General features: G+C 33.9%; 2 protein-coding genes across 2 annotated transcripts; one reads left to right on the forward strand and one right to left on the reverse strand.

Annotated features, from left to right (window-relative positions):
* Window positions 1–4,734: 4,734 nt before the first annotated feature.
* On the forward strand, window positions 4,735–5,832 carry LOC142520397 (uncharacterized). Its single transcript, XM_075623382.1, has one exon. It carries the CDS (start codon window positions 4,735–4,737, stop codon window positions 5,830–5,832), a length of 1,098 nt encoding a protein of 365 aa, XP_075479497.1.
* A 10,464-nt stretch (window positions 5,833–16,296) lies between these two features.
* On the reverse strand, window positions 16,297–19,411 carry LOC142520398 (uncharacterized). Its single transcript, XM_075623383.1, has 5 exons — window positions 19,388–19,411; window positions 18,586–18,700; window positions 17,968–18,112; window positions 16,771–16,974; window positions 16,297–16,729 (listed from the first exon to the last, which is right to left on the reverse strand). The coding sequence occupies exons 1-5, from the start codon at window positions 19,409–19,411 to the stop codon at window positions 16,297–16,299; spliced, it is 921 nt and encodes a 306-aa protein (XP_075479498.1).
* Between the last annotated feature and the right edge of the window lie 1,733 nt (window positions 19,412–21,144).

The following is a 21,144-nucleotide window of genomic DNA, read 5'->3' on the forward strand; positions in this document are numbered from 1 at the left end:
AGACTTCGGTAGTAATTGAAATAAACATCTATCATTGATAGAGTTCGCTTACAATAACAGTTATCACAACAATATTGGAATGACTCCGTTTGAAGCCTTTTACGGACGAAAGTATCGATCACCACTGTACTAGGACAAAATAGAGGAGACAGTCATAACCGGGCTAGAACTAATCCAAGAGACAATGGAAAAGTGGTCATCATCAGAGACAGACTCAAGGCTACATAAGACCAGCAAAAGAGTTAGTCTGATCTTAAAAGGAGATCAATGAAATTCACATTGGGTGAAAAAACTTATAAAAGGGTATCACTATTGAAAGAATCATTAGATTCAGTAAAGATGAAAAAGTGAATCCTCGATATGTAGGACCATTCAAAATTCTGGATAGATTGGCTCGTTGGCTTACAGAATAGTATTGCCACCAGATATATCTAGAATCCACAATGTATTTCACAAGTCCAAACTAAGGAAATACACCTCGAACCCAGGCCATGTTATGGAAATTGAACCGCTCATGATCAAAGGTAAAATGGGGGAAGAGCTGAAATATGAAGATAACTCTATTCATGTTGTGAACATGAAGGACCAAGTACTGAGACGACGTATCATTCCCTACGTCAATGTTCAATTGTCAAACCACACAGAACGAGAAAACTACCTGGGAGTTTGAAGAGAAAACGCACAAGCAATATCCCTACCTTTTCAAAGGACAAGTTAATCCAAGTTTCGAGGACGAAACTTACATTAAGGAGGGGAGAATGTGAAGACCATGCATTATGATAGGAGGAATTGAAGTGCCCCAATCTTGAAGGAGATTCATGCAACCAAAATCACTCTCCATTTGCAGCTTAAGGAAACCGAAACCACTCTCCATTACAGCATGAATCTCGGGTGTGTATCTTGAATCAAGAAGAGGCCACGTTCATTCGGGAGAGAAGAGTACAATCATCCCTTTGATTAAGCAATCAGCGACATTCTTGGAGTGACAAGAGCTTATCTTTGTAGCTGATTTTCCAAGCCTATATAAGGAGGACCAAAGTGGTAGTAAACCCACCTCAACATATTGCAAACTCATTCCCCGTAGCTACAGAGATTCGAAAGTATAGCTGCTGGAAACAGATTTTTTTATCCAATTTCCTGGCCAAATTCGAAGCATTGTAGTGGTGTTTCGAAGTCCAGTTGCTATCATTGTTAATTCCCCTGCATCAACTGAGTTCCTGCTCATTCTTTCGAGCTCAGTTGCTGCCCGAAGTTAGTCCAAAAATAGCCGAGAAGCTTAATCAAACAAGCTATCCAAAATCCCGAGAATTCCGCAAAGGTTCGAAACAAATTGCCGCCCATTTTCCATACCAAGATTCTGTCCATTTTCGAAGGTGATAGCAGCCTATTTCGGTCAAGATCGAAGATTACGGCTGCCTAGTTCAAAGCTTTGCCGCCACCTTGTTCGAGCGGAGTTCTTTTAGCACACCCTTCTAGCTTTTCAATTCAAACGAAATCAGTAAGTGGGTTTTTGATATTACTATATAAAATTGCACACTTATGTTTATTTTAAGTGGCTCTTGATATTTATATCCTTTTAATAAATATGGTTCACTTATTTAATTATTTTTAAAGCGGACTTTTGAATATATATATTATTATATAAAAGATATGGCAAACTTATTTTCTTTTTAAGTGAGCATGATATATTTCGAAAATAAATTAAATATGACTTTGCAAATTCGATCGGCATGATATATTCGTTTCCATTTGGTATGAAATCTCCTGAATTATTCGTTGTTCGATATCAGTTATAATTAAAATATTTTAAAGCATGCATTAAATTATAAGAATTATTCTCCAATCTTACCTATAAATAGATGTTTTGAGAATGAGGGAAGACACACCATAAACCTCTCAAACAAGAGCATGAATGAAGCTTGAACACCATCAATATTTTCTTGAATGATATTTTCGAGCTAGAAATTCTGTTCATTTTTGAGAGAAACTTTCAGTCCAACGGTTTATTCAAATCTAATCTCCACCGTTCATATTACACTTTCATATGTTTTAAATATCATATCAAAATTTCAGCCTCATCCATACGGTCAAATTTTGTGAAACACTTCGGCAAAAAAACTGCTCGGATTTCAAACGAGTTTAGCTAATTTACGGATTTTCGGACGATAAATTCCAGCTTGTTTCTTCCGAAATTTTGGAGCACCTTTCTGTAAGTGGGCTTATGTTTTAAAGTATTTAAGTATGTTTTCGAAAATTCGATCGCAATGATATATTTCTTCGATTTGATATATGAATATTTCGTTTCGATAAATTGTTAAGCATGTTTAAATCAATTTCAAGTGCATGTTCCTTTCGTTTCAAAATTATGTTGTCTTCGTTTCATGTTATATTCTAATATATATTCTTAAACACCAAATTGGTGTATTCTAAGAATTATGTTTATAGACACTGTTATGATTCAAGTTAGAAATGGTAAAAAGGAAAATTTTCCTAAAACATGATAAGATATGACAAGTTTATGGCCCTGATGCGGTGGGTAATAATAACCGATATATGGCCTCACCCCTTAGAGGAATTACATATAGGGGACTGATCAATAACACCATAGATAATAAGATGAAATAACAGTGCAATACGAATAATATATGATATGTCTATATGCATATGATAAGTTATGTTTGTTCATTGTTAATATCATGTCTTGATTTTTTTATGAATTATTATTGTGACATGAAATTCATTTAATATTTACATAAATATATATAAGTTATGTCGTATCTATCATTTTGTCTATTTATTGTTCCGACGTTTGTTGAGACACGAAAAATTTCGTATTGTTAAGATCTATATATGTATATCCTTGTGTTATTGTGATCGACCGGCCCCCACTTGCTGAGTATTTCACAAAATACTCACCCTTACACCTCTCACTCCCAGATAAGAATGAAAAACAAGTTGAAGATGAAGAGCAAATGCATTTCTGGGGATGGTAACAAGGTTTCAGTTGATCAAGACATACTTTGGAATTTGGCTATCTTTTATTTTTACGTTGTTCGCTTCCGCACTCGTTTGTTAAGTTGATTACGTTGTAAAGACAATGTTTACGTTGTAAAGACAATGTATGTTTTATGAAAAGACTGGTTTGGTTGTACACTGTACTACGAGGCTTGTTGATTTACGATTGAATAATTGTAAAACAACGCCGGATGTCAACTCACCCCGGTATCGGGACGTGACATTTAAGTGGTATCAGAGCCCTCCAAGTTCATAATCCGGCTTGGAAATTGCCATAGGAAATTTGACAAAGTCAGTTTTTGGCAAGACCCTAGCGACTTCCTACCAATGAACAATATTCACTATTCTTATCGTGACATTTAAAAATCGCAAAATTCTATTGTTGAAGCATCCAAAAATCACGTTTTGCCGTTTTTGGTAATAATCGTGAATATCATAACTCCTTGTTCTAAGCCTTTCCATTTGTTTTATTTCAGGAAATGGCTCCCCGTACTCGTGCTGAAATACCCAAACGTATGCGTGAACTCGCCCTTAGCGACCACGAAATTGCAATGGCACATCTTAGAGCGCAACTTTACGAGGAACAACAAAAATATCACGATCAATTGTTAGCCAAAGATTTGGTATATGAAAACTTGAAGAAGGAAAAACAAGAACTAGAAGATATCAAAGATCATCTTCAGGCTGACGTGCAAAGGTTTGCTTATTATCTTAACTCAGAAGAAAAACAGCACGAAATGACCAAGAACAAACTAGAGGCTTCCCAAACAATAGCCCTTGAAATGGATGGATTACGCCAACGAATGTTAGAGGAATCCCAAGCACTACAGTCTCAGATTCAACAAATGTTGCTAATGGAAAAATAACGCCGTCAGCAAGATGAGGCAACCATTCAAGAACTGCAGAATTCGGTGCAGAATTTGACTATGCAAAATGAACAATTACAGAATCATGTTCATCATCTTGACGATTCCATCATTATGGCATTGGAGCCGGAAGTAGAACTGGTAGAAGAACATATAGAAGATGAAGTACTAGGAGATGACGAGATTTTAGATGATTGAGTATTTAGTGTTGTGACTATTTGTAATAAGGATTGATAATCCATTTACTTTCTTTTACTTCTTATCATTGCACTTCTGAAAACTTTGATTTGTATTGCTTTTCCTTTTCATTGGAATCAATAAAAAGTTTATTTGATCTATTCCTTGATTGATTTCATATTTGAGATAATCTTCAATATTTTTGTACATAATTATTCAAACATCTTAGAAATTCTCATGCGTGTAGGAAATGGCAGAGAGACCCCATCGTAGCAACCGCAACCCGCGATATGCCAATCGCAACAATGATTGCAACAACAATAACAATGAAGATACACCACCACCAGCAAGAGTTGGCCTTAGCAGAGAAGATTTAATGGCCATAGCAACCATTGTGGCAACAACCCTCCAAGGAATGAGCCATTTAAATACCAACACTAATCAGCCACCACCACCTCCACCACCGAATGAAATCAAACACCATTATGAATCTCTTCGGAAGAATCGAGTCCCAACGTTTGACGGCAACCCTGACCCAGAAGTTGGTCAAGGCTGGCTCAAGAATATTGAGACACAACTCTAATTGCTTGAAGTGCCAAATGAACTAAAAGTGACTGTGGTGACACCATTCCTAGAAGAAAAGGTGGCCAAATGGTGGGAGACAATCTCAGCAAATATGACAGAAGTCGGACCAATCACATGGAAAAGATTTCGAGAAGCATTCTTGAAACAATACTATCCAGCAGAGTTGAGATTAAAATTGTTGAGTGAATTCGAGAATTTTACTCAAACCCCGGATATGTCTGTTGTGGAGTACACTTCTAAATTCAACTCCCTTGGAACCTATGCTCCTGCCATCATGACAGATGATATCCCGAAGATGCATCGTTTCAAACGTGGGCTAAACAGCCGTATCCAATCAGCTCTGGCAGTTTACCAACCCACAGGTTTTGATGATTTAATGGGAGTAGCCATTAGAGCTGAGACTGATATCAAGCGACGAGAAGATGAAAATAAAAATAAACGACCTCTCACTGGACAATCTTTTCAAGGTAAACAACCAGTTAAAAGGTCAAACCAATCGAGTGGACCATTCAAGGAAACTCCTTCCAATTCAACTACGACATTCTCAAGCATAAAACCGTGTCCATTATGCAACTACCGACACATTGGAGAATGTCGAAGGAACACTGGTGCTTGCTTCAATTGTGAGAAGATGGGACACCGAATTGCTAATTGTCCTGAACCATTAAAGAAAATGACATGGTCAAACACTAATGCTACCCCCAACAAGCCAAAGGAGAATAAGACCAATGCTCGTATGTTTTTCATAACTCAAGAAGAGGCAGATGATGCAAACGATGTCGTGGCAGGTACCATTATAATCAATAAAATTGCAGCTTATGTGTTGTTTGACTGTGGTGCCACTCATTCATTTATTTCTAAGAGATTCACTAAGAAGTTAGGGCTTATACCAGAGATACTTGTTGAACCTTTTAGAATTGCTACTCCCACCAGTAAAACAATTGAAACACATAAGATACATCGGAACTGCATAGTATATATCAATGAACACACATTCAACGCTGAATTGATTCAAGTCAACATGGTGGAGTTTGACGTTATTCTGGGAATGGATTGGTTATCCAAGAGTCATGCAATAGTAGATTGTCGGCCTAAGATTAGCAAACTCCGAACTCCAAGCCAAAAAGAAATCACATACCATGGCAAGGTTAAGGAACGTAAATCCCTCCTTTCCGCATCTCAAACCTAGAAAGCCATGAAGTCTGGAGAAATAGTCTATCTAGCAATGGTAAATGAAGTAAAAGAAGGAGTCAAGCTCAAGATAGAAGATATTCCAGTGGTACAAGAATTTTCGGATGTCTTTCCAGAAGAGCTACCTGGAATGGTCCCGGACCGTGAGATAGAATTCGAGATTAACTTGGTACTAGGTGCTACACCAATATCAAAGGCACCCTATCGAATGGCTCCAGCATAACTCAATGTGCTAAAAGAACAACTCCAAGAGTTGTTAGACAAGAAACAAATCAGACCAAGTGTCTCTCCTTGGGGAGCTCCAGTCTTATTTGTAAAGAAAAAAGATGGAAGTATGAGATTGTGTATCGATTATAGAGAACTCAACAAGATCACAATCAAAAACAGATATCATCTTCCAAGGATAGATTATCTTTTCGATCAACTCAAAGGAGCCACAGTATTTTCCAAGCTTGATTTGAGGACAGGATATCATCAACTGAAGGTTAAACCAGAAGACGTTCCAAAGACAGCTTTCAGAATAAGATATGGCCATTATGAGTTTACGGTAATGCCATTTGGATTGACAAATTCTCCAGCAGCTTTCATGGATCTCATGAAAAGAGTATTCAAGCCATTTCTCGACAAATTTGTGGTGGTATTTATCGATGACATTCTCGTATATTCCCCTAGTGAAGAGGATCACAAAGAACATCTTCAACTGACTCTTCAGATGTTAAGAGAAAAAGAGTTATACGCGAAATTCAAGAAATGCGAATTCTGGCTAAAAAGTGTGACTTTCTTAGGCCATATCATTTCAAAAGAAGGAGTATCTGTGGACCCTAAAAGGTGGAAGCAATCACTGGCTGGCCGAGATCTAAGACAGTAACTGAAATTCGAAGCTTTCTGGGATTGACAGGTTACTATCGAAAATTTGTTGAAGGTTTCTCTTCAATAGCTAACGCCTCTTACAAAACTCACACAAAAGAACTCAAAATTTAACTGGAGTGAGGAGTGTGAAAAGAGCTTCCAAACGCTCAAGGAAAAGCTTGCATCCACACCAGTCCTGGTTCTACCCACTGAGGACAAAAGCTTTACCATTTACAGTGACGCATCAAAAGAGGGTTTAGGATGCGTACTCATGCAAGAAGGAAGAGTAATCGCATATGCATCAAGACAATTTAAGCCGTACGAGAAAAATTATCCTACTCACGACCTCGAACTAGCTGCGGTAGTTTTTGCCTTAAAAATTTGGAGGCATTATCTTTATGGCGCCAAATGCGAGATCTTCACAGATCATCAAAGTCTCAAGTATTTGTTCACACAGAAAGAATTGAACATGAGGCAGAGAAGATGGATTGAATTGTTAAAAGATTATGATTTAACAATAAGCTATCACCCGGGCAAGGCAAATAAGGTAGTTGATGCTTTAAGTAGGAAAAACATGGGTAAAGTGATCCTAGCTTCACTTTCTGCAAAACCATGCCTTCAAGAAACAATCAAGTTAAGACAGAATCAAGATTTTATTTTGACAAAACTTAAAGAACAAGTCAAAGAAAAGAAGTAACAAGATCTTCATATAGACGAGAAGGGAGTTTTATGGATGAAAGGACGATTGTGTGTACCAAACATCGAGAATCTTCGACAGGAAGTAATGTCTGAAGCACATAAATCAAAATTTTTGGTCCACCCCGGCAGTACAAAGATGTACAGAGATTTAAAGAAAAATTTTTGGTGGAGCGGAATGAAGAAGGATGTAGCAGAATACATCTCTAGATGCCAGGTCTGTCAACAAGTTAAAGCTGAACATCAACGGCCTGGAGGACTTCTTCAACCCTTGGAAATTCCAGAATGGAAATGGGAACATATTTTCATGGATTTTGTAGTAGGTTTACCAAAGTCTAGGCAAAGTCATAATGAAATATGGGTAATCGTAGATAGACTCACAAAATCTGCACATTTTCTACCTGTCCGCATGAATTATAATCTGGAAAAATTGGCTACCATATACATGGACAATATTGTGCGATTACATGGAGTTCCGACAAGCATTTTGTCTGATAGAGATCCAAGATTTGTATTTCGGTTCTGGAAAAGTTTTCAACAAGCTATGGGGACTAAGGTTACTCTCAGTACAGCTTATCACCCTCAAACTGATGGCCAAACAGAGAGAACAATACAAACCCTTGAAGATATGCTACGAGCATGTGTTTTAGAATTCAGTGGTAATTGGAGTGAATATCTACCTTTAATTGAGTTCGCTTACAATAACAGGTATCATAGCAGTATTGGAATGGCTCCATACGAAGCTCTGTACGGCCGAAATTGTCGATCACCTCTATACTGAGATGAGGTAGGAGAGAAATCCATAACTGGACCTGAACTTGTCCAAGAAACTGTGGACAAAGTAACAATCATTAAAGAAAGAGGAGACCAGTGGAGTTCACCGTTGGAGAAAAAGCTTACGTAAAAGTTTCTCCCGTGAAAGGAGTTGTTCGATTCAATAAAGCTGGGAAATTACATCCTCGATACGTAGGACCTTTTGAAATTTTAGAAAGAATCGGAACATTGGCATACAGACTAGCATTGCCACCAGATATGTCAAGAATTCATAATGTATTTCATGTTTCACAATTGAGGAAATACATCCCAGATCCAAGTCATGTTCTTGAAACTGGACCGCTCCTGATGGAAAGTAATCTGAATGAAAAACTACGATATGAAGAAGTTCCAATTCGAATTTTGGACACCAAAGAACAAGTATTAAGGCGACGCAACATTTCCTATGTTAAGATACAGTGGTATAATCATACCGAAAGAGAAGCTACTTGGGAACTAAAAGAGAAAATGTTCGAGCAATATCCCTATCTGTTCGAAAATCTAGAAAACTCAAGTTTCAGGGACGAAACTTCCAATAAGGAGGGAGGAATGTAAGAATATGATTTATGATTATTAATTATTAGTATTAGTATTATATTTATTAGCTATTATGGAGTTCAAAACATTGACAAACATGAGCTCAAAACATTAAAAACAAGAGTCCAAAACATTTAAAAACAATTGTACCCAAATTTTTGACTAAAATAATTAAAATATTTTAAAGCATGCATTAAATTATAAGAATTATTCTCCAATCTTACCTATAAATAGATGTTTTGAGAATGAGAGAATACACACCATAAACCTCTCAAACTAGAGCATGAATGAAGCTTGAACACCATCAATATTTTCTTGAGTGATATTTTCGAGCTAGAAATTCTGTTCATTTTTGAGAGAAACTTTCAGTCCAACTGTTTATTCTAATCTAATCTCCTCCGTTCATATTACACTTTCATATGTTTTAAACATCATATCAAAATTTCAGCCTCATCCATACGGTCAAATTTTGTGAAACACATCGGCAAGAAAACTGCTCGGATTTCAAACGAGTTTAGCTAATTTACGGATTTTCGGACGATAAATTCCAGCTTGTTTCTTCCGTAATTTTGGAGCACCTTTCTGTAAGTGGGCTTATGTTTTAAAGTATTTAAGTATGTTTTCGAAAATTCGATCGACATGATATATTCCTTCGATTTGATATATGAATATTTCGTTTCGATAAATTGTTAAGCATGTTTAAATCAATTTCAAGTGCATGTTCCTTTCGTTTCAAAATTATGTTGTCTTCGTTTCATTTTATATTCTAATATATTCTTAAACACCAAATTGGTGTATTCTAAGAATTATGTTTAAAGGCACTGTTATGATTCAAGTTAAAAATGGTAAAAAGGAAAATTTTCCTAAAACATGATAAGATATGACAAGTTAATGGCCCTGATGCGGTGGGTAATAATAACCGATATATGGCCTCACCCCTTAGAGGAATTACATATAGTGGACTGATCAGTAACACCATGGATAATAAGATGAAATAACAGTGCAATACGAATAATATATGATATGTCTATATGCATATAATAAGTTATGTTTGCTCATTGTTAATATCATGTCTTGATTTTGTTATGAATTATTATTGTGACATGAAATTCATTTAATATTTACATAAATATATATAAGTTATATAGTATCTATCATTTTGTCTATTTATTGTTCCGACGTTTGTTGAGACACGGAAAATTTCGAATTGTTAAGATCTATATATGTATATCCTTGGGTTATTGTGATCGACCGGCCCCCACTTGCTGAGTATTTCACAAAATACTCACCCTTACACCTCTCACTCCCAGATAAGAATGAAAAACAAGTTGAAGATGAAGAGCAAATGCATTTCTGGGGATGGTAACAAGGTTTCAGTTGATCAAGACATACTTTGAAATTTGGCTATCTTTTATTTTTACGTTGTTCGCTTCCGCACTCGTTTGTTAAGTTGATTATGTTGTAAAGACAATGTATGTTTTATGAAAAAGACTTGTTTGGTTGTACACTGTACTACGAGGCTTGTTGATTTACGATTGAATAATTGTAATACAACGCCGGATGTCAACTCACCCCGGTATCGGGACGTGACAACCTGCAGTTTGTCACGCCCCGAGACCGGGGTTAGTCGACACCGGCGTTGCTCAACAATCACATAATCGTCAAATAACAAGCCTTGCAGTACAGTACATACCAAAACCAGTTTATTTCTCATAATCAACAAAATAATCGTCTTTACAACTTAAATACTAAAATAAACTGATTAAAAATGTTTTAATAATGCGGAAGCGATAAACATAAACTACACCTTAAAACTTCTGGAATAACTCGAGATCTTCTACCATCCCAAAAATTGCTCTTGCTCCTCTTTATCCATTCGCTCTTCGTTCTTATCTGGGTGGAGAGGAAGTAAAGGGTGAGTATTTTGGGAAATACTCAGCAAGTGAGGGTCGTTCGAGACATGAAACAACATATACATATACTTGAATTCAAATTTTACATAGCATACCGTAACTTGAATAATAACGAATATTCATACTTCATAATCATAATATGTCATCACATATCATACCCGTACATCATACTTGTTTAATATACTCATATAGCACTGAAAGTCATCTCATTTCCATGGTTTCCTGATATCAGTCTCCTATATGTTAATCCTCTAAGGAGTGAGGCTATGTCCAATATGTTAATCCTCGATGGAGTGAGGCCGTACAACGGTTACCATCCCACCGTATAAGAGTCATAGTTCGGAAATCTTTTCCATATCCAATCTAATCCTAACAATGCTTTGAACATAATAACTTGACAAATCTTGAAGAAAATATATCGTGAAGAAGGAATTATGCTCGAACGAACTTTCAAAAACTGAAGGGAGATTCGTACACAAGTTATAATTTCTTTAAACACAAGCACACTTCAAAGAACAAGTGTGGCAAACAAAAACTCACTTACGAAAGAATATATACATAACAAAAGCGCACTTACGAAGGAGAAATGTGCAAATTATAGTATAACAAAAACCCAAATAATGGTCAAAATCGGATTCAATTGTCAACTGCCCCTATCGGAAATAGGATTGACCGGGGGTCAGAATTTCTTCGAATATGTTCTTGAATTCCTTGAATAATTCGAAAAAAAAGAGATCTGGTGATGATAGGATTTCGAAACTGAGCCTGGATCTGGACTGCTTCAGAGCTTCGATACTCGGCACACTAAGAGAGCAAAGTCTCTAAAATTCCTAGAGAGAACTAGAGAGGAAATTTCAAAAATATGGATGTGTGAATTTCTAATGGCATGACTCTCCTATTTATAGGGGTTGGCTGCTATCCTGATCGTGTTTTATCCTTGTGTTTGAAATTTGAATCAAATTTTAAATCTAGGATAATTATCATATCAAATCTTAGATCTTTATCTGGTATCAGTATCATATCAAATATTAGATCTTGGTTTATTTATCCCAAAATTAGGCTTATCAGCAAAATTTTTCTCTTGAAAAAATCGGGGTTTCACACAGTTAATATAATTACAAAGAATTAATGAGTATATATATGGTTTAATAGAATATTTATTATAGATTTTGAACATACTGTTAATATAAAATTCAAAATTAGTCTAGAAATGAATGAGTGAAATTGTTTTGGATTAAGGATATATATTGGGTATAGCGTCTAATAAAGTAAATTAAGCAGAAAAAGTTGACATAGGGTAACATAAATTGACCAGAAAAAGAAACAAGAAAAAGACTTGTAAGAGATCTTTTACGTCAACTGCAAAAGTAAGAGATTTCTATTGATCACTTGAAATTTCAATTCTCTAGTATGTGTTTATATATATATAAAAGATTTCTATTGATCACTTGAAATTTCAATTCTCTAGTATGTGTTTATATATATATAAAAGATTTCTATTGATCACTTGAAATTTCAATTCTCTAGTATGTGTTTATATATATATATATATATATATATATATATATATGAAAAAATTACATTATGGTCTTATAACTTGTACAATTTTCATTTTTGATATTGTTATCAGTCAATTCAAAATCTTAGTGCACTAAATTACATTTTTATTTTAATTTTAATAACTTTTTAACCAAAATGTTGACGCAGTTCAGGAAAATGCCGATGTGGAATCGGACATTTCTGACGTGTTAGATGATACATCAGCACTTTGGTGAAAAATGACTAAAATTGGAAAAAAATGCAATTTAGTGAATTAAAATCATGAATTAATCGATAACAAAAGCAAAAATTTAAAAAATATATAAGTTAGGAGCTAAACATGTTATTTTCCGTATATATGTATATTTATATTATTGATTATTTAAAATAGAGAAAACATAACATATTAGTTGGTTAGATCAACATTGGTAATTGACAAATGAATATTGTTGTGTTTATTCATCGTGTAAAATCATGAGATCAAGGAGCATGCATGAGATAAAATTAAATTCTAAGGATAGGAGAGTGGAGGGTGGTCCAACCTAGAATTTTTAAAATGATAAAATCTTATCGATAATTTATTTTTTTATTTTGTAATAAAACATTTAAAAATATTAAAAATGTAATATTATTTTATCTATTAAAAATTTTAAATTATAAATTTATAGTCACCTGATTCTGAAATCCTGGTTTCTAGCTAGGATTAGCTGAGACGTACCCCTTATTTTTATATGCTTATATGTCCAAGAAGAGTTGTAAGATATAATTATTATATATAATTATGCACTTGTTAAAATCCCAAATCAGTGCATTTATTTAATTCATCTTCCAAAAAATGTCTTAAAATGTCAAAAGGAGTGGAAGCCCTACATACCCGTTATTCTTCATGAATAACATCATCCGAATTGAATTCATTAAAATATTTGATCGATCACGCTTTTAGCGTTTTTTATGTTTACTTACAAATAATATAAGATATGTCCTCCATGACATCAATTTCTTTCATAACGACTAGCCTCCATTATTCTTTTGACATTGAGATATTCACTCATTTTTTTAAGGGATTATCCGTCGCTTCAGACGAGTTGTGTACATTGTTCAATTAGAACATTAATGAAGCTAAATATTAAATCGATCTTATACACAAGATCAAATAACATATTTTGATATTTAAATTTGGAACTTCATGTTCACATTATCTTATGTTGGGATCGATCTCAAAATATTATTTTAGCTTCTATTTCCTCCCCTCAATGTTGGAAATATCGTTTTACGGTAATAACAAATGAGAAATTGTGTCATAAAAATCTGATTGCTCAAAATATTTGATCATAAGATTCAAATTATTTCCTACATATTTACAATCTCTTCAAGAGATTTACTCTAGTGCATTTGTCGCACATAACACATTATCAGTTGGCATAATATATAACATATATTTCAGATATCCCCAAAATTTGATGTATTTATTATCAAAATCAATGGTTTCAATGTTGATTGGAGACATAATAAATCAACTAAACCAACATATTTATAATCATAAAATTGATATTCATATTCTTTCTTTTAATCAAGCTTGTCTTGATATTATATTCTGGATTTTTTTCTCAAAACGTATTTTCGCAAACATTAAGTTGCAATTCGTGGGCCCACATTATTTATTCATTCCAAATAATACGGGGATTTCTGCCGACTTGAACTTATGATATAGATGTCAAATTTGATAAGCCATAAATAAAAATTCATAAAATTCCCTGGATAATTAATTCAAAAATCTTCTTGTTTATCGATCCAGGAACTTTTGGCTTCATCATTAATATCTTTGTGCACTATCAGTAGTTTCTTAACAATTTATATAATTTGAATGCTCAACCCAATCGATTATGCTAAACTCTAAAATATTTGTATCGATGATACCTTTGGAGATTTTTTGCTCTTCTAGAACTATTGATTTGTAAGATACAATTTATACTAAATAAATATTGACATTGGATTCACAAATCTATATATGTCAATTCTTATCATTATTTTATTATATCAAGCATATCATCTTTTTTCATCGTCAATCAAACGATCTTCTAGATCTTTAATACATTCATGTCAACATACGATGAAAAAAAATTTGGATAGACATCATCGGCCTCCACAAATTTTATATCAGGCTTGATGTATATCTCAATGTTTTGTGCCAATTTTATAATTTATATCTCATTTGGGATAATATATTCTTTTTTTATATCAATTTTGTTAATTGGTACTATCACATTTCTTATAGAATGGATCCCATTAGGAAATCAATTATTTCCTTAATATGATTGGTCTTTATTTTCAAATCTTAAAATCTTATAATATTCATCAATATCCATATAAAATAATGTTTTACTAAATAACATTAGAAGAAAATATGGATAATTACAGAGATTCACGTGGTTATGTCATGATTTAAGAATTTATCAGAAGAATTATATATGCTGATGAATGGTAGCTTAAAAACATAATATAAGCATATTAGTTAACATAAGAATAACATGTAATGAAACATGGAATTGAAAATTGGTGACAGTGGATGAAAAATACGTGAATGTTCAAAGCTCAATTCACTACCATAATTGTGCATAAATCACCATAATCGTCCATATTTAATATGGACATTGATATCAATTCATTGAATTTACATTTTTTTTATTGATGACATTGTGGTTTCACTCTCGTATATTTTCTTTCAAATATTGTGATCTCACTGTCATATATATATATAAAATCAAATAGTCTATGCAGTTCATCATTGAAATGAAGTCACTATACATCATAAAATAGTAACAACTAATAGATTATGCTTTTTTTTATTTATAGAATTTAGATTTTTAAAAATCTTTTTTAGGAGTACAAATAATTTTAGATCTTATATCTATATTCTTTAAGAAAGATCATCAAAAAATCATTCAACCAAAAAGGCATTAAATTAATATTCCTAAAGAATATTGCCAAATTTGGATCTTATATCAATATTCTTCATGGGCAAAAACTTGTATGAGACGGTCTCACGGGTCATATTTTGTGAGATAGATCTCTTATTTGGGTCATCCATGAAAAATATTACTTTTTATGCTAAGAGGATTACTTTTTATTGTGAATATCTGTAGAGTTGACCCGTCTCACAGATAAAGATACGTGAGACCGTCTCACAAGAGACCTACTATTCTTCATTAATATCAACAAATCTTTGATATTTTGATCAATATTTCTTAATAAATATTGATATACTTTGATATAGATATATATTTCAATAATATTTATAGATCTTGAATCTCATATCACATATCAATCGTGAATATCTTCAGTTTCTCAATATATGAAATCATTCATCGTATATTCATTCTGAATCTTTTTAGATTCTCAATATATTATATCGTAATCACGAATTTATTTAGATTCTCAATATATTTGATCTTATATCATATCTTAATCATGAATTTCTCTCAATATAAAATCATATTGTGCTACTTTGGAGCCATCAACATCATGATATTTCATTGGCACCTATATATCAATAATTATAATTGTGTTACTTCTAGAGCACTAACAAATAACTCATAAAATTGAGTATTGAAAACACGTTTGTGCTAGTTCAATAGCATCAATAGAACGAGAATGAGATGAGTAAAGAGAAAAAGAAAAAAGAGAATGAGTCAATATCCAGGTGCAATTTTCATTGAACAAAATCACCTTATTTATAGGAAAATATTACAATATTCAAATTTTTACAGATATTATTTTGTCATATTTATAATCAAGATAATAATCTACAATAAAAATATATTTATAACAAAATTCATGATATATTCCTTTTTTAGGTGTCAGAGTTGGTTCACTAGTTGATGATTTTGCCATTGAATTGAATATAAACTATATCGTTTAATTTCTTTTTAAATCCTATTATATATATATATACGTAGGTCCGATTAATGCATTAATAAATAAAAATGCCATAAACGTTTATTTTTAACAAATCCAAGAAATATTACATTAACATCAAACCAAATTTCATTTACTAGAAACCATCAATAATGATTCCAAAATTTAATTTACTGAATAATCTGTAGCAAATAATTATTTCATAGATTAAATGGTTCTTCGTCAAATTCAGGGAACTGCAAGGACATGATCTCATATTGATGCTCGATCATGGCTTCAACAAACGAACCATTTGAAGACGAAGACGATGCTTCGAACCCATTGTCGATCAGTTTCATCCAATTTGCTCCAAAATCCACAACTGCATCACATTTTTGTTCTAGTGTTCCCAGATTTTCTTGATCACCCTCCACATTTGATGTCAAGAACTCGTCATCAAGAAGAAAATCGCTCCAACAGTAGCTCGATGATTCGTGATCCAATGACGATGATATTTCAGATGATGACACACAGTGATTCGTTGTAAAAGTTTGTCTCATGTTACGATTTGTCGTGTTTGTGTAGTTTGAGGTATCTGTGACCATATTTATGACATGAAATTGGGAGCAAAACTCAAAAGTACTCTGTTGATGTCTTTATGGTTGTTCTTGTTTCAAGAGGAATGGATTCTTCGCCGAATCGAGGCGAGGTGGGCGATTTGTGCTTGGTCTTTAGGGAAAGCACCAATGTTTCCATAATCTGCCAGGATTTGGGAGAAAGTTTTGTGTGTGACAGGATCGATTCCCATTGCAGATAGCTTCTTTCTTAGTTTGGTGTTCCATAGGATTTTCGCGTCGGTTTCGGCTCGTCCCGGAAGTTGTTGTACTATTATAGGCCACCTGTGGATAATGGAAATGTATTCTATAATTCATTTTAGATGTTGTTGCAACATTCATTATCAATCATATAATGCAATACAGTTGAGTTTGAGTCGAGTTCAAATCGTTCGAGTATTTTTTCGAATCGAGTTCGATTTCAATTATTTGTATTTAGTACTCGAGTACTAATATATATATATATATATATATATAGATAAGAAATATGAAAAATAAGAGATATTTTTTTCAATATATATCCATCGTCCGAGTTCAAGTATGAGCTCAAGCTCATTATCTTTATGTTAGAATTTAGACCTTTGAGCTCTAGTAACTCGATATATACATGAGTCGAGCTTGAGTTTGAAATGGATTACGCGATCGAGCTCAAGTAGACAAATTTTAAATCGAGTCGAGCTCGAGTAGTATGGTACTCAAGCTTGACTAGCTTGTCTGCACTCCTAGGTCAAATTCTAGCTGAATATACTACAACTCCTCGTTTAAAGAATTAACCAAAAGAATGACCCATTTTGTTTTTGAGATGAAGCTGTGGTTTGTTACAATTGAGTTTCGAACCTAAAACCTCTTCCAAAACTTGAGACTTTTGTGCATGCCATGTGACTATCAGCGGGAAAATAACTTTTTTGGTTCATTAAAATTTTCTACTATGGAATTTGGTTCACTAAGTTTTTAAAAAGTACGGTTTTGGCTGACTTTTTTCCCCTTTCAATCCTGTGTAGTCGGAGTGCTGATTTGACACCAGAAAATACTGATTTAACATTGAAAAATGATGATATAACATTGAAAATTGATGGCTAGTACGATATCACGTAAGCAATAGGATCGAAATAGCCAAAAAGATAAAAACTAATTTAATATATCAAAACTAAACTTTAAAAACTAACAAAATCCAAAATTTGTCAAATTATTGGGAAAAAAATCTAATTTTCCAGACCACCAATCATATTGACAAGAATGACTTTTATAAAATTTTGGATAAAAAGAATTCCAAATTACCTGCTACCTATGACTGCATGTAGCTTGATGACCAACTCCGCCTCTTGAGGGGTGAAATTGTTGTCCCTTGGATCAGTCCTTTTCTCTTCATTACTCCACCTTTGCTTAATATTTTTTCCACTACTTCTCCATCCTGAAAAACATGCTTGCCAAGATATTTCTACTCATTAAACCATCTCTAAAATTATTTTAAAAATTAAATAATCTTCAAAAACATTAACTTTAATCTTCAAAAACATTAACTTTAATCTCTCAAGCTTAACATCAATATACTTTCATGTCGGGGTATCGAGATTCTCTCGCAGCTTGAAAAATGAATTTTCCGGGGCTTTTAATGGGGTAGAACTAAAGTTTGAGTTTCAATTTGATTTTTTTTTAGATTAGTTATTCAAGAATTAACGGCTCATGTTTAAGTTCTAAATATATCTTTAAAATAAATAGTTCATATTTAAGCTCGAGATCGCATACTCGAACATAATTCAGTGATTTCGAATGTAAATCATATACCGATCAAGCCAACTCTGAATAATCATATTCAACTGCATCCTTAAATTATCGCGGACAAGTTTTCGGATCTATTTCGTTTAATTGAAATGAATCTGAATCAAGAAAATGTACCTGATCTCTTGGAGAAACTTGTCCAATTACATGTTTCTTGCTTTTGCTCTTTTCTAACAAATCTTTCATTATCACCACGATCTTCATTACTCCAATGACCCCTTTTCGTGGGAAGCTGAGTTTTCACCAGTATTTTTTTAATTTTATTACAAAGAATAAATATTGGAATTTTAAGATATATTTGATGTTAGAATTGTATAAAGGACCAAAAGGATGCAATAATAAGGTAATGGTGTGACTATTAGGCAAGAAATGCATGAGAGAATTGAGGTATATTTGCATGATCAAATGCATTTAATATTCATTTTTTATTAGAATTTTAAAAAAAACATTGACAATAACTTCATATAACTGATAGATCACTTATAAAACAAGTGTATCAAAAATAAATTTCGAATCTTTCTTTTAAAAAAATATGTTATGCTGACACACACATAACTTGTGTCTCTTTTTATCACGCCCCGAAACTCGGGATTGACACCGACATTGTTTAACAATCACACAATCGAAACAACAAGCCTTTCGTAGCACAGTATAAACCGAAACAGTTTATATATCATAATTTCAACCCAAAGGAAACATTGTCTTTTACAACCAAAATCACCAAACGACAGAAATAAATGCGGAAACGTAAGTCTAAATAATAATAACTTAAACATGATCGAATTCCTTGAGCATTCACCATCCCCAAAACTGCTCGGATTCTTCCTCCTCAATCTGTTCTTCGGGCTTATCTGGGGAGGGTTGTAAGGGGGGTGAGTATTTTGGGAATACTCAGTAAATGGGGGACATGGAACACAACATGTGAGAACCGAATTCCCGGCATCTAACAATTCCAGCAACAATCAATAATTCAGAAGATGATATTTTCCAGCAGACGGATTTCCAGCAGAAGCTATTATTTCATAAGTTGGTATCTTTCCAGCAGATTAGAATCCAGCAGACAGAATCCAGCAGCAGAAGAGCGAATTCCAGCAGACAGTTACTGATTCAGCTTAGACTTGTAACTGAAGCATTAACATGGAATAAAGGCTGTTAATGGCATATTATGGTCATTAATAGTGAGGTTAACAGTCAGATTTTGGCCTATAAATAACACCCTCAAGTCTCTGAAATGGGTTACACAAGCTTTGAGATTATCACTTAAATTTCGAGTTAAGAGAGAGTGCCTTTGTCAAGCAGTAAAATCCAGTAGCGAGAGCAGCCAAATTCCAGTAGACTTCAACCGAAACTTTATAGCAAATCACGGTAAGTGGGCTTATATATAAATATCTTGAAATCAGTTTGATAATTCTGTTTTAAAGTACAGTTTCTGTATGTGTATTTCTGATATATGATTTTGAAGCACTGAAACTCCCTAGTGAACTAATGGTAGGAATATATATTCTGAACATTTCTGAATTCTGATTCTGATTCTGATTCTGGCCTCACCCCTTAGAGGGGAGAACATATAGGGGACTGATATCAGTTTAGCCATGAAATTCACTAACGTGCTCAGTGCTTACTAATTCTGATTTCTGTTCTGAAACCTGTGATTTCTGAATTCTAGTTTCTGTATATTATTGTATTACTGTTTCTGTTGAAAATGATTTCGAAAACTGGGAGTTATTCCCGCCCCTGCTTACTGAGTGACAATCATATCACTCACCCACCAAACCCATCTCAGATAAGAACGAGGAAGAAAAGTTAGAAGAAGAAGAGCAGATTCAATTTTGGGGCTGGTGATGAAGATTGTTGTTCTCAGTTCTGATTTATATTTTAAATTCCGATGCATCTGTTTAGATATTGTAATTCTGGTTTTACATTTCCGCTCTAAAACATTATTAATTGAGTTGTATCAGACATTGAATATTCAGTATTATGAATAAAAGACTGGTTTCTGAATTTTGTACTTCTGAGACTTGTTGTTTTCGAATGTAAATTTGAGAGCAACGCCGGTGTCAACCAACCCCCGTCCCGGGGCGTGACATTGAAGTGGTATCAGAGCAAAACAGGTTTCATTATATGGGGAGGAGGAACTAGAAATAATAAGTTCTAATAGACTTCTGAAAATACGTTCTGAAAATTTCGGGAATAGACTACTGAAAATAAGCTACTGTAATAGACTACTGAAATGATAGACTGAATACGTACAGTTAGGAAAATCAGTAGGGAAACAAAGCAGTAGACCAGTAGATCTGAAACCAGAACCAGTAGATGGAAACCAGAACCAGTAGATGGAAACCAGTAGTATCAAACCAGTAGCCGAAATCAGAACCAGTAGATGGAAAACAGTAGATCTGAATGCAGAAGACTGGGTCAGTAGACTCGGAATGCAGCAGATTGGTTCTAATAGTGCTGGAAAGTAGCAGACAATGCTGGAAAAGCAGCAGACTGATTGCAGTAGCATCAGAATTGCAGTAGACAGTGGATTCCAGCAAGCGAATGCAGTAGACCTTGCAAATGGCATGGAAGTTGAGGTGTTTTTCGCGCAAACTTCAAACGGCCATAACTTTTGATCCAGGAGGAATTTTTACTATTAAAAGTAGGCGCTGGAAAGCTCTCGACGAGGAAAACATA

This window comes from Primulina tabacum, chromosome 12 (genome assembly GCF_025594145.1).
Source record: "Primulina tabacum isolate GXHZ01 chromosome 12, ASM2559414v2, whole genome shotgun sequence".
In the NCBI taxonomy this organism is placed as follows: Eukaryota; Viridiplantae; Streptophyta; class Magnoliopsida; order Lamiales; family Gesneriaceae; genus Primulina; species Primulina tabacum.

Coding starts and splice junctions, on each gene's coding strand:
- LOC142520397 (XM_075623382.1), top strand. CDS start 4,735: ATGACAGAAGTCGGACCAATCACATGGAAAAGATTTCGAGAAGCATTC.
- LOC142520398 (XM_075623383.1), bottom strand. CDS start 19,411: ATGCCGGGAATTCGGTTCTCACAT. Junction 18,701..19,387: donor CGGGAATTCGGTTCTCACAT/GTTGTGTTCCAT, acceptor GTGAAAACTCAG/CTTCCCACGAAAAGGGGTCA. Junction 18,113..18,585: donor AAGTTTCTCCAAGAGATCAG/GTACATTTTCTT, acceptor TATCTTGGCAAG/CATGTTTTTCAGGATGGAGA.